General features: G+C 44.4%; 1 protein-coding gene across 1 annotated transcript; it reads right to left on the bottom strand.

Moving 5' to 3' along the window:
* Nucleotides 1-13,336: 13,336 nt before the first annotated feature.
* On the bottom strand, nucleotides 13,337-13,997 carry LOC100762800 (translationally-controlled tumor protein). The gene has a single exon (XM_027424296.2). It carries the CDS (start codon nucleotides 13,995-13,997, stop codon nucleotides 13,446-13,448), a length of 552 nt encoding a protein of 183 aa, XP_027280097.1. The 3' UTR covers nucleotides 13,337-13,445.
* Between the last annotated feature and the right edge of the window lie 936 nt (nucleotides 13,998-14,933).

Genomic DNA, 14,933 nt, shown 5'->3' with positions numbered 1-14,933 from the left:
TCAAAACTCTCTTCAGATTTCCAACACCTTTCATCTTTGCTGACTATAACACACTTCTTTCTCTTGGGCTGGTTCCACTCCCTGTTAGCAGTTCTCCTCAGCAGGAATCCCATGGCTCTGGCGTCTCCAACATCTGGGGTATCCAGGCTTCAATTTCACAGCTTCATGAAATGACCCTCTCTAGGCTTCCATTCAGGGACACCCTTGCCACATACATGCCTGGCCTTGGCTGCTTTCCTTAGTCCCAGAGGAGAATTTTTTTATTTATCTATTTACTTACTTACTTATTTGGTTTTGAGACAGGGTTTCTCTGTGTAGTTTTGTAGACCAGGCCAGAGATCCACCTGCCTCTTCTTCCCAAGTGCTGGAATTAAAGGCGTGCACCACCACCAGGCCCAAAGGGAGATTCTAAAACCCCTTTCCTCTATCCTTAACTCCAGAACCACAAGGCTGAAGCTGCCAAATTCTGCTGCTTACCAGGGCTAGAATATAACCCCCTCATTCAATTACATCTTTACTTGCTTTCGGTTTTCCACCTTCACTGGCTGACCACACTTGGCTATTCTGGAACTTGCTCTATAGACCAGGTTGGCCTCAAACTCAAAGATCTGCCTGCCTCTGCCTATGGAGTGCTGGGATTAAAGGCATGCGTTACCATACCCAGCTCTAAGCTTTTCTTTAATTCCTTTTCAAAAGTTGGAAATTTAGCTGGGTGGGATCTTGTCCTGAGGTCACTATCTTTATTCCATTTCTTAATCTGTTTATGTCCTTGAACACATGACTTAGCTCCATTCCACTTTCTGGTGCTCCTTTTCTATTCAAATATTTGTCCTTGCTCAGCTTGTTCCTTTTCATTCTATATCTTCATTAGAGTTAACACTAGTAACCACAAATCAGAGTCTATACTAGGCTCTTTTGAGATTTCCTCTGCCAAAACTCTTCACTTTAGCCTCAGGCAAACTTTTGGGACAAGGGCAAAAAGCAGCCACATTCTTCCCCCTAAATATCCCAAGAATACTTTCTAGGCAACGTACTAATATTCCTTTCCTCTGACACCTCTTGACCTAGCCCCCGCTCCACAGTTCAAATCACCTAGCACCACTGTCTACCATGCTCCTACTCCTATGGCCCACTGAGCAATGCTTAAAGCATTCCACTGCTTTCCTAATCCAAAGAACCAAAGTCCATATTACTCCAAACAAAAACCTGGTCAGGCCTTTCACAGCAATACCCCAGTCCCTGGTACCAACTTGTCTTAGTTAGGATTTCTGTTGCTGTGAAGAGACACCATGGCCACAGCAACTCTTATAAAGGAGAACATTTAATTGGGGTGGGGGTGGCTTACAGTTCAGAGGTTCAGTCCATTACCATCATGGTGGAACCTGGCAGAGTGCAGGCAGACATGGTGCTGGAGAGGTAGCTAAGAGTTCTACATCTTGTGCAGGCAACAGGAAGTGGTAAGCTCCTCAGACTATTATGGGAAGCATCACCAGCCCTATTCTCTGCCTCTCTCATGTCCTTCTCCTGGATTTCCACTGCTTGGGTGTGTGTTTCCTCAGAGTGTCAGCACCCCTGACCTGTGACTGTGTGAGCAAAATATGCACACATATTTGGAGCTGGAGCATTGGCTCAGGAATTAAGAACACACACCTGTATGAGGAAATACATTTTGAGAAACTGCTAAGCCTGTGAATCACAGTCCAGTTCACAAACATGACCCACATCTGAAAGCAAACCACAGTAAACCATTTCACCTGGGGACTCTCAAAGGCTAGTGTCATGAGGAAGGGGACAGATAGGGCACTTTTATATTCTATGCTATACAGACACATTTGCACTTTATATAATCATAACACATACACGCTGCTAATGGTTTGTTCTGAGTTTTGACCTAGGTGGCATTTCAGGAGGCGTGCAAGGCTCAGTATTTGATGAACAGACAGACGACAATGAGAGAAAAGTGCAGGAGGCGATAAGGAGAGAGTCACCAGCTGCCTGAGTGACCAGAGGGTTAAGACTGAGCTGTGCAATGACTGGCTGCCTTTTCCCCATTCCCTGGAAAATGTTTGCACTAAGGATGAGAGGGAGGAAGAAGGGAGGCTTGTGGCATGTCTTTGGGATTCCCAGATTGCTGGCTCACAGCTCAGAGAGTTAGTGCCACATGTTTTCTGGGATTCTGGTAACTGACAGCCCTCTCCAGGAAAGAGGAGTGGAGGACTTCCTTGATATTCTTGTCACTTACTCAGGCTGAAGGCTGCCTAGCTGGCCCGCAGCGTCTCCCTCTTTTTCTCCTTCATTCTCTCCTCCCCTCTTCTTCTCTTTTCTTCTGAGCCTAGATTTCCCTTCCTATTTATTCTCTCTGACTACCAGCCCTGCCTTTCCCTCTCCTGCTTAGCTATTGGCCATTTAGCTTTTTATTAGACCAATTAGGTGCCTTAGGCAGGCAAAGTGAAACAAATGTAACACACCTTTACATAACTAAACAAAGGCAGCAGAAACAAATGTAACACATCTTTACATTGTTAACATTACATTCTAAAAAAAATGGGGGGGGGCGGGAGTTGGTGGCTCACGCCTTTAATCCCAGCACTCAGGAGGCAGAGGCAGGAGGATTTGTGAGTTCGAGGCAAGCCTGGTCTCCAGAGCGAGTGCCAGGATAGGCTCCAAAGCTACACAGAGAAACCCTGTCTCGAAAAAACCAAAAAAATAAAAAAAAATAAAAAATAAAATTACATTCTACAGCAAGCCACATCATGTAGACTTGTCTCAAACAACAAAACCAATCAGAACACATCAAGAATGGGACACGTACCCCAACTGCGTGCAGTGAGTACTTCAATAGAGACAGGCACCAGGAGTGAGAGCCCACATATGGCCAGCTCTGCTATGGGGGTAAGACAGCCAACTTTGAGATGCATTTAATAGATGAGGTCGTTCTGTGTGTGATGACGTACATTTGTAATCCCAGCAATTTAGAAGTGGAGGCAGGGGAGGTTAAGAACTCCAAGACAGCCTTGCCTACATAGAAAGTTCAAGGTCAGGGACTGGAGAGATGGCTCAGTGGTTAGGAGCAACAGCCGCTCTTCCAGAGGACCTGGTTTGATTCCCAGCACACACATGGTGACTAACAGTAGTCTGTAACTCCAGTCCCAGGCTATTTGATGCCCTCTGGCCTCTGTTAATAGTGCATGCCTGTGGTGCACTGACACACATACAGATGAAATAAAATAAATAAACCTTAAAAAAAGATAAAGATAAAGATAAATGGCATTTGGGGGCTGGAGAGATGGCTCAGCAGTTAAAAGCACTGGCTGCTATTCCAGAGGACCAGAGTTCGATTCCCAGGATCCACATGGCAGCTCATAACCATCTGTAACTCCTATAACTCCAGTTATAGGGAATCTGGTGCCCCCTCCTGGTCTCTATCGGTACTGCATGCATGTGGTACAGGTACATGCAGGCAAAAAACCAATACATATAAAATAAAATTAATTAAAAAAGAAAATTCAAAGTCAAACTGGGCTGCAAGAGACTGCCTCCAAACCTAAAATTAACTAATAAAATAATATAAAACTAAATGAAAGGTCCCTTTTCATATGCATCAGGGGCCTCAGAGGCTATGCCTGCAAAGTCCTCCCACACCTCAGCTACTTTCATGAAGAAGCCGCTGTGACCAGGGCCTTTGATCACTAGAATATGGTCATGTGGTAATTAGAAATCGGGATCCCAAGCACAGAGGCAGAAGGTTAAGAACAGGCAACAAGGGCTGGGGGTGTAGCTCCGTTGGTAGGATGCTTGCCTGGCACACATAGCCACAGCTTCAATCCCCAGCACGGCATAAACCAGGGGGAGGGTTTGCCTGTAATCCCAGCCCAGGTGGAGTCAGGTCCATAACTCTAGTTTCAACAAATCCCACGCCCTCTTCTGGCCTCTGTGGGTACCAGCCATGCAAATAACACACAAACTTATTTGTAAGCAAAACATTTAAACATATAAAATTAAAATTTAAAAAGACGGGGTCTTGCTATATTCGCATGGATGGTCTGACTTGCCATCTTCCTGCCTCAGCGCTCTGAGTGCTGGAAGCACAAGCGTGACTTTCCTCTTGAATGTAGGGCGAAGATGACACAGTTGGGGGTCAAGCTGCCGGCTTTGTCTCTGACCTGGGGCAGAGAATTTGGTTCTGCTTCTGCAGACAGACTCCTAGTTGGTCACACCGGAAGTAGTCAGACCTGGAGTTCCGGCCAGGGCTCCTGACACACTGCCGGCTGTGGCCCAGCCACTTACCAACTCAGCAGCAGGTAGGCCCAAACACACCTTTCTTTCTTTCTTTTTGGTTTTTCGAGACAGGGTTTCTCTGTGTAGCTTTGGAGCCTATCCTGGCACTCTCTCTGGAGACCAGGCTGGCCTCGAACTCACAGAGATCCTCCTGCCTCTGCCTCCCGAGTGCTGGGATTAAAGGCGTGTGCCACCAACGCCCGGCCAAACACACCTTTCTTGAGAGCAGGCTGGGCCATGTTCAGTCAGATGAGATTGCTCAGAGGAGAGGACCCTCGGAGTCTCTGTGACCTAGGTCTCCTCCTCTCACCCCAGGTGGGAAGGTGAAATGAAGGGAGCAATGAGCATAGCCCCCACCCATCAGCTCTATTCCCATGAGGGTAAAGGAGCCCTACCTAGCCTCCTGCACCATACTCTTTGGCTGGAAGAGCTGCCTCTCTGCAAAATGGGGGTGGGGTGGGGGTAGGGGGACACAAAGACTTCCTGCAGCACAAGGGTTTGGGTTTTGGGGGGGGGGGGTTGGTATCTAAATATCTGATTCAAAATTTCAAATTCATCAAAGACTCCATGGTGGTGAGACACTCACACCTGAGAGCAAGCAGGAAGCAAAGCAGAAACCACAATCACCGGGTCACGAAGCCAGGATGTCAACTGTAAATAGCTTCCAAGACACCTGAGAAGAGAAAATTGTCACAGTCAAGTGAGAAAGGACCCAAAGATGAAAAGAAAAAAGATGGGTTCAGACACAGGGCATGCAGGCTGGAAGAGAAGGAATTCTGGGGGGAATAGAGCCGATACGGGGAAAGAATGATCAAAGAAATGGGAGGAGACTGCTGTCAGGGTTAAAGGTGGACACAGAGGCTAGTCTGGCTCCAAGTAAAGTTGATGGGAAAGAGCCACACCGGCACATACAGTGAGGAATTCTCAAGGGAAAACAGTTGAGCAGTTGGGCATGGTAACACTTACCTGTGAAGGGACCAGCTCCCCATTTCGGCAGCCATGACAGTAACACGTGTTTGCCATGACCTTGCCTTGATCACTAAGAGGTCAGATGCCTGCCTCGTGGCAAGGAACCAATCAGAAGTTAGTTGGTGGCTCTATGCTTTACGGCTCTGGATGTGCTTTACGAACAAGCGCACAGCTATGACAGGCAGAGCATAGCAACCACCCTGGGAGGGCCTATGGGCCATAACAACCAGTTGGCCAATCAACACAGGGCAAGCCCTCCAAGCCTGGAGGCACACCAATCCTGAGCCTGTGTGTACCCCTAGACACTCCCCTTACACTGCCCTACAAGATCTCTATGCAGCCCCTTCGAGCTGTCATGGCGGAGGGGGGGAGGGGGGGGGTTGTGAAAGACCCGAGCTAACATGGGTTTAGCTCGTTAAACAACAATAAAGCCTCATGCAGTTTGCAGCAAGCTTTCGAATCCGCCTGGTGATTGGGGTGACCAAGGAGCTGGGCTGGGACTCAGGAGACCTGAGTTTTCCGGGGTCTAACACCTGTAATCCCAGCACTTGGGAAGCTGAGGCAGGAGGATCACCTTGAGATTGAGGTCAGTCTTGACTATCTAGTGAATGTCAGGGCAGCCTGGGCTACAGAGTGAATCCTGTCTCAAAAACATAAAACAAACCAAGGGAGCTGAGAGACGGCTCAACAATTAAGAGTACTGGCTGCTCTTCCAGAGGACCTGCTTCCACCCCACAGCATCTCACAACAATCTGTGATTCCAGCTCTAGGGGATCCAACACCCTCTTGTGGTCACTACAGGCACTGCATGCATGAAGTGCACAGATACACATGCAAACACAATACCCATACACATAAAATTAAAAAACAGTAATAGCAAAACCCTAACCAAGGGGCCAATGAGACAACTCAGAGGGTAAAAAAGGTAATTGTTGCCAAGCCCAACGACCTGCGTTCAATCCCCAAGATCCTGTAATAGGACAGAAGTGACTCAGTTGTTTTCTGACAACATCTGTGCTGTAGCACACAAAGAGTTAAAACAAACAGATAAGAAAGATACAGCTGCCAGGCACACAGGAAGCAGAGGCAGGTGGGTCTTTATGAGTTCAAAGGCAGCCTAGTCTACAGGGTGAGTTTCAGGACAGCCAGGGCTGTTACACAGAGGAAACCCTGTCTACAAACAAATAAGCAAAAAGTTTATCTGGTTTCAATTCCCAGAACCCATACACACATACATAAACACACATGTACACACACATATACCACACACACACATACACATGAACACATATATACACATATCACATATGTGCACAGACACATACACACATGTAAACACACATGTAACACACATACACACTCAGAGCAAGACATCAGAGGGAGAGATTTACTCCTTTTATGTATCCTTTGTTTCCTTTGGGTGTTTTAAAAATATTTCTTTTATTTTTTTTTCTTTTTATTGTACAATGTGCAGACACAAGTGTGTGTGTGTGTGTGTGTGTGTGTGTGTGTGTGTGTGAGAGAGAGAGAGAGAGAGAGAGAGAGAGAGAGAGAGAGAGAGGGAAGTGGAGAAGTCTGAGGACACCTCTGTGGAGTATGTTTTCTCCTATCTTTCTCTGTCTTTCTCTGTGTTGCTGGGATTGTCCTGGGGTCATCAGGCTTGCACAGTGTACACTATACCTGCTGAACCAACTCACCAGCCCCTTCTTCTATGATTTCAAAGCAGGTTTCAAATATGAATCATAATGACAAATAAGGATCTTACAGACAAATAGGAAAAAAATAAAAATTAAAAATAAAGGAAAATAATAAAGAAGCCTGAATTAAAATGATCTCAGACTTTTTGCAACATTCGGAGAAGTAAATGTTTATTTATCTTTACCTCTGCTCATCCTTAGGAGCTTATTTTACTTTGTAGCCTATTTGTGTGTTTTCTGAAACAGGATGAAGGATATAAAAAGCAACCTGACCTCTACTTCACTCTTCAGACGCTCCAGATGCAATTTGTGGTCTCACTGACGATGGTGCGTGATGATACTTCCTGTTCTTGCCTAGACCTTTCTCTGTGTTAAATGCAGTACAGCAGTGAAATGGAGGACGTTCACATCTTCAGTCTGAAATATATGGGTCTAGAAAATCTAAACAAATAAATCACCTAAAGATATATGATATGATGCTAGGAGGAGGAGATCAGATGCAAACATGGGAGCCAGGCAAGGTGGCACCAACTATAATGCCCAAAATCAGGATGCAGGAGGATTGCCACAAATTTGAGGCCAGCCTGGGCTATATAAGCAAGTTTCAAGCCAGTGTGGGCTACAGATAAGACCTTGTTTCAAAACAAAACTAGTAAGTATCTAGAGAATTTCTATATAGTCCCACACCTTCAGAATACAAGTTGGAGGGACTGGAGAGATGGCTTAGTGGTTAAGAGAATGGCTATTCTTCCAGAGGACCCAGGTTCAATTCCCAGCAGCCATATAGCAATTTACAACTGTAACTCTATTTCCAGGGGCTCCGACACTCTCATCAGACATACATTTATTTGGGCAACACACCAATGCACATAAAATAAATAAATGAATCATTTTGAAAGAAAGAAAGAAGCTGAGAATGAAGGCATTATGGAATGAATAAATAAATAAATCATTTAAAAAATACAAGTTGGCTATGGCGACCCATGCCTTAATCCCATCACTAGGAGACAGAGGCAGGTGGATTTCTATGAGAGAGGCCAGCCTTGTGTATACAAGTTCCAGGACAGCTAAGGTTACATAGTGAAACTCATTCTGGAACTCACTCTGTAGACAAGGTTGGCCTCACAGAGATCTGCCTGCCTCTGCCTTCTGAGTGCTGGGATTAAAAGTGAGCCACTGCCGCCTGGCCCACCTTAGTTTTTGAGAGTGGTCTCTCATTGGCCTGGAGCTTGAGAAGTGTGGGGGCCATAGAGGTCCTTGTGCTCACAGATAAGCACTAGGGGACCCAGGAATGTTAAACACACAAGGTTGTCCTTTCAGAGGGAGGGATGTATAACATGTTTTCTATCTCGTAGGCTGGGAGTAGACATGGTTAAAAACCTGGTAACCTTTGCACTACCTGACTGGCTGAGACCACACTGTATCTGCTCCCAGACCCTTACCTTGAGCTTGTCAATCTATAGAACCTATCTTTTCAGAAGATGTCACATACACCTTACAAAAGAGCTTTGATATAGTCATGTCTTAAGCTTTATTGTACACACAGGAGTAAGTTAATTATCACCAGGAAAAATTTTCACCTAATTATGCTGTACTTAACTATGACCAAAATAAACTACCCCGGGGTCAGACACCCCCCATCCCACCCCCTCCCCACCCCCACCCCTCATCCCTGCCTCCTAGATCATTATCCTGCTGTCATGGTGGTCATGCAGTGTAGGGAGAGATCTTACTAGATACCTGTGGCACTGGCCACGCCCGTTTGGGCGTGGCCGCAGGTGCTTACGGGTGTGGGATAGAGGCCTGGGGAGAGTGAAGCAGGTCTCTCTTGGGGTTCCAGTTGGTCTCGGAGAGCAGCTGAGATGCTAGGAGCACTGACCCCGGGTTATTGGTTTCTCATGTACGTGATTTCTCCCAAATAAAATAACCTACGCCATCCCTACCCCGTGTATGGTAATCTCCATCCTGCATCTACAATGCAGACCCCTGCAGAGAAGTAGGCAAGGCTGGCTTGCCTTGTTGGCTAACCACAAGCTTCAGAGATCCTGACTCCCTTTCTCCAGCACTAGGATTACGAATGCCAGTCACCATTTGTAGGATTTGTTTTTATTTATATATGTGGATGTTCATGTGAACGTACACCATGAGTGTTCAGGAACCCTCAGAACGCCAAAAGAGGGCACTAGATCACCCTGGAGCTGGAGTTACAGGTGGTTGTGTGTCACCCGACAAGGGTGCTGCGACCTAAACTCGGGCCTTCTGGAAGAGCAGCAAGTGCCCTTAAACTGCTGAGGTGTATTTCCAGTCCCCACTGTTTGTTTAGTTTTCATGTGGGTGCTGGGGCATCAAGCTCAGGTCCTCATGCTTGTACGGCCAGCACTTTTCTAACCAAGCTGATGCCTCACCCTTGAATACCTTAATATGAACAAAGAAAGAAAATGTGTGAGAAACAAAGTAAAACATAGATAGGCTTTAGTCTAAGCAAGGAGGCAGAGTAGGAAGGGAGAGACTTGACTATTGGGTGGGGGGGGGACTTGTTTTGTTTTGTTTTGTTTTGTTTTGTTTTGTTTTGAGACCTAGTCTCACTGTGTAGATCTGGCTGGCTTGGTACCTGCTATGTAGACCAAACTGACCTTGAACTAACTCAAAGAGATTCACCTGCCTCTGACTCCTAAGTGCTGGGAGTAAAATGTCACCATGCCCTGCTTGGAAAAAAAAATTATTTTTGAGACAAAGTATCATGTCGTTCGGCCTCAAATGCTCTAAGCAACTGAGGGTGACCCTGAACTCCCCATCCTTCCGCCTCCACTCTCCCAGTACAGGGACTACAGGGATGCTTGAACCCAGGGACTCATGCATGCAAGCACTCTACTTTTAAAAGAAATTAGCTACATTATGTAAAAAAGAAGTTTAGAATATGATGAAATCTTTAAAAAGGTGAAGTGAGGCCCGGGGTATAGCTCAGTGGTTCAATGCCTGCCTCACAAAGCAGTGGGTTCCATCCTCCAAAGTGCAAAATCATCACTATCAGCTTTCTTAAGAAAATAAACAGGCTTCTAAGGGATACAATAAAATACTTTATAATTAAATAGAATAAAAACTAACACACTGAATAGTACAAAACAAACAGAAGGAAAGAGCCCAAGAAATGGCACAAGAAACTGTTACAGATGTTACAGAGACCCACTGTTTCACACACTCCTGAATCCCATAAAAAACACCAGGCTTTTTTCTGAGTATGTGCTCTGTTTTGGGAAAAGCTCTGTGTGGGGCTAAGAAGAAGGTGTGTTCTTTCATGTTTGGATAAAATGTTCTGTGAATATCTGTTAGGTCCATCTGGTCTATAACATCAGTTAGCTTCAGCGTGTCTCTGTTTAGTTTTTGTCTGGATGACCTGTCTCTAGGTGAGAGTGGGGTATTGAAGTCTCCCACTATCTGTGTGTAGAGTTGATATGTGATTTAAGCTGTACTAGTGTTTCTTTTATGAACGTGGTGCCCTTGTGTTAAGAATTGCAATGTCCTCTTGGTGGATTTTTCCTTTGATGCCTGGGTAGTGTTCTTCCATATCTCTTTAGTTTTAGTTTTAGTTTGAAGCCTATTTAGTCAAGATATTAAGGTGGGGCTACACCAGCTTACTTCTTAGGTTCATTTACTTGGAATAACTTTTTTCCATTTTTTTACCCTAAGGTGATGTCTATCTTTGATGTTAAAGTGTGTTTCTTGGGTGCAGAAGGATGGATCCTGTTTTCTCATCCATTCTGTTAGTTTGTATCTTTCTATTGAGGAATTGAGACCACTGACATTAAGAGTTATGAAGCAGTGTTTGTTATTTCCTGTTATTTTGTTGTGGTGTGTATATGTTTCCCTTCTTTTGATTTGCTGGTCTGGGATTATTTATTGGTTGTGTTTTCTTGGATGTGGTTAACCTAAAGAGGTTGTAGTTTTCCTCCTAGTGCCTTCTGTAGGGCTGGATTTGTAGGTAGATTTTGCTTAAATTTAGTTTTTTTAATGGAATATCTTATTTTTTCCATGTGATTGAAATTTTGCTGGGACAGCTGGGCATGACGGTGTGCACCCCTTTAATCCCAGCACTTGGGTGGGAGGCAGAGGCAGGCAGATCTCTGAGTTCAAGCCCAGCCTTGTCTACAGAGAGACCCTGTCTTAAAAAAACAAAAGATTAAAAAAAAAGAAAGTTTTGCTGTGTATGGTAGTCTGAGGTCTGGGCTGCCTTCTGTGGTCTCTTAGAGTTTGTAGAACATCTGTCCAGGCCCTTTTGGCTCTTAGTCTCCCTTGAGAAGTCAGGTGTTATTCTAATAAGTTTTTCGTCTATGGTCATACCACCCTGGACATGTCTGATCTTGTCTAAGGCCTTTATATGTTACTTGTTTTGTTTTTCTCTTACAACTTTATATATTCTTCCTTTGTTCTGTATGTTTAGTATTTTGTTTATTTTGTTCCATGGGAAATTGCTTTTCAGGGCCAGTCTATTTGGTGTTCTGTGTGCTTCTTCTACCTTGATAGGCATCTCTTTCTTTGGGTTAGGAAATTTTTCTTCTATTATTTTGTTAAAATATTTCCTGTGCCTGGGTTTCTTCTCCTTCCTCTATTCTCCTAGTCTTAGATTTGGTCTTTACATGGTGTCCCAGGTTTCTTGGATGCTTTGTGCTAGGATGTTTTTCATGCTAATGCTTTATTTTACTGAGGTATTCATTTCTTCTTTCGTGTTCTCAGTGCCCGAGACCCTCTCTTCCATTATTGTGTTCTGTTGGGGAGGCTTACCTTAGGTTCCTGGTTGAGGTCCTAAACTCTTCAGTTCCAGGTTTTCCTCAGTTTGGGTTTTCTTTATTAATTCTGTTTCCACTTTTGGGTCTTGAGCAGTTTTATTCCTTTCTTTTCACTTGTTTGTGTTTTCATAGATTTCTTGAAGGGATTCAGTCATTTTAAAGACCTCTATCATATTCATGAAGGCTATTTTAAGGTATTATGTCAGCTAGGTTGTACTTCTCAGAGCCTTTTGTATTATGTCAGCTAGGTTGTACTTCTCAGAGCCTTTTGTGTCCCCTTTTGCTGGGCTCGAGGGGATATATATTGTCCTGGTTGTTACTGTGTTTTTACACTGGAGTCTAAGCATCTGGGGTTGGGATGATTATAATCTAGGTGCTAATATCTGGTCTTGTCTTTGTTGGGTGGGTGTTTTGTTCCTTGGTTTCTGTTTCCTCTCTGGTTCTTAGGAGAGTGTGGTGGCTGTATGTTGCCCAGTGGAGAACTCTTCTGGGATCCTGCTATGTGTGGCCACTGAGGGTCCTGGGTAAAATGTGTTTCCAGGTATTGGGAGCTGACACTTGAAAATGGGCATGGGCTAGGAGGGTAGAGGCTGAGGGGTCCACAGGAGGGAGGAGGGCAGTGTTCCACTAAGATCAGCTGAGATGGAAAGCAGAGAGTGAGGAGAGCCCACAACACATAGTCGACAACAGAGCTGGGGGGTGAGACTGGGGGCCTGGATATGGAGGAGAGGAGAGAGAGGTGAAGAGCCATAGTTGTTCTATCTGCTTCTCTGGCCTGCAGTTCCCAGGGAACCCTATGCCACATTCTATGTGGATTTTTAGGACTATCTTCCAACTTAAAAATGTTTCTTTACCAAGAGCCACTATATGTTTATCAAATATTTTAAAATATATTTAAATATTTATTTATCAGCTGTTCATATATTTACTTATTCAGTTTATGTATATGTATGCTGCAGTGGGTTTTCTCCTTCCACTATGTGGGTTTGGGGCATCAAATTCAGGTTGTCAGGTTTGGTAGCAAACACCTTTACCCACTGAGAACCTTGCTGATATATAAATATAAGTATATATATTACATATAATATGCATTATATAAATGTAATGTATATGTTACATTTTCTTGGAACTTACATATCATGTCTCTATGTTCATGCCATTTTCATGTGTATACTTCATAATTTCCTTGGGGATGTAGCTCAGTGATACAGCATTTCTTTACCTGGCACAAACACCTGGATTCTATCCCCAGCTCCACAAAACAAAACAAAAATCAAATAAAACAAAAAAATCATGTTTCTTTTTTGACAAATGGTTTCTTCGCTTATTTCTTGAAACTTTTTTGTTTTTTTGAGACAGGGTTTCTCTGTGGCTTTGGACGCTATCCTGGAACTAGGTCTTGCAAACCAGGCTGGTCTCCAACTCACAGAGATCCTCCTGCCTCTGCCTCCCCAGTACGGGATTAAAGGAATGCGCCACCACCACCCAGCTCTTTAAACATTCTTTTTTTTTAATTTCAGACAACCTACATGACATGTTCTTTCTTAAAAAGAAGAAGAAGAAGAAGAAGAAGAAGAAGAAGAAGAAGAAGAAGAAGAAGAAAAACATGGTCAAAATAAAAGCTCAAGATGACATCAGTCCCATTTGTCCTAAGCCCTGGTGTTGTATGGATGGTAAGCAGCAGCCAGCTATGGTGACAGGTGACAGATCCCATTTGCTAGCATTTTTCCATCTCTAGGCCATCCTTAAAGAAAATCATGAATGGGGTCACACCATCTTCATGGTAGTCCAGGAGAGCAACCATGCCATCTGGGTTCATGTTCTCACCAATAAAAAACTGGTTCATGTTCTCACCAATAAAAAACTTGTAGTTATTGAAATTAGCAAGGATGTGCTTAATTTGTTCTGCAGTCACAGTCATAAAAGGCTTTACTCTTTCAGGTTTGTGTTCTTCAAGTTTGCTTTTGAGTCCTTTCACATAATTTTTGATGTGCTTTTTGTAGGCCTCTTTGGTGAAGCTGGTTTCTTGTAAGTGGAGAGTGACATCAACACCAGTGACTGCTGTGCTTTCAATTCCTTGGCCCTCTGGGCCTTCAATGGAAGCATTCCCACCAATAAGGAAGTCATTGATGTTACCTTCTGTTCTACTGACCGTCTTGCCCTTCACCTCCAGGCACAGCTTGTCATGTTCGGAGAGCAGCTCGTCATGGCTGAATGAGGCTCCGGTAGATGGTGGGGGCTGGGGACAGCAGCACTGGCCTAACAGCATGGAGCAAGCATGGTGCAGCAGGAGAGGTGCTGGGAGGGGGGTCCTTAAACATTCTTATTTTCAAATCTTTAGCAGATGAACCCACAAACTGTGAATAGGCTAGCTGTATTTCTGTTTGCTTTTAAATTTTTTACTATTCAGTTTCTTCACATGTCTCTGAATCTGGGGTCTCAGGCTCATTATTTGGGATGGGTGCTTGGGCTTTGCATTGTGCTGTTTACTTTCTGTCCTTCTTTTTTGTTTTTTGGGTTTGGGTTTGTTTTTTGTTGTTGTTGTTGTTGTTGTTGCTATTTGTTTTTTGTTTTGGGTTTTTGTTTTTTTTTTTTTTGCCTGGTGGGTTTAGTCGTCTGCTTGCACAGACAACTTACCTAGCACAGGACTTGGGTTGTGCTCTTTACTGACACTGGAGGGTTGCAGACCCAGCGATGCAGCTGGAGAAAGGCTTGGAGCATTAGTTATTTTTATTATTGCTGTGAAAAGATGCCATGACCAAGGCAACTTAGAGAAGAAAAAGTTTATTTGGGTGTGGTGATTTGAAAGAAAATGGCCCCCAAAGGGAGTGGCACTATTAGAAAGTGTAGCCTTGTTGGAAGAAGTGTGTCACTGTGGGGGTGGACTTTGAGGTCTCCTATGCTCAAGCTACTCCCAGCCTACTTCCTGTTGCCTCCATATCAACATGTAGCTCCTTCTCCAGCACCAGTCTGCCTGCATGCCAACATGCTCCCTGCCATGATGATAAACTGTGAGCTGCCATCTCAATTAAATGTTTTCCTTTATAAGAGTTCCTGTGTAGGGGCTGGAGAGATGGCTCAGCAGTTAAGAGCACTGACTGTTCTTCCAGCAGTCCTGAGTTCAATTCCCAGCAACCACATGGTGGCTCACAACCACCTTGAATGAGATATGGTACCCTCTGCTGGTGTGCAGGCAGAAGACTGT

The sequence above is a fragment of the Cricetulus griseus genome, chromosome 7 (genome assembly GCF_003668045.3).
Source record: "Cricetulus griseus strain 17A/GY chromosome 7, alternate assembly CriGri-PICRH-1.0, whole genome shotgun sequence".
Lineage (NCBI taxonomy): Eukaryota > Metazoa > Chordata > Mammalia > Rodentia > Cricetidae > Cricetulus > Cricetulus griseus.
This window is presented reverse-complemented; position numbering and strand designations above follow the sequence as displayed.

Bases quoted from the DNA above. Each gene is read 5' to 3' on its own strand.
- LOC100762800 (XM_027424296.2), bottom strand. From the start codon at position 13,997: ATGCTGTTAGGCCAGTGCTGCTGTCCCCAGCCCCCACCATCTACCGGA.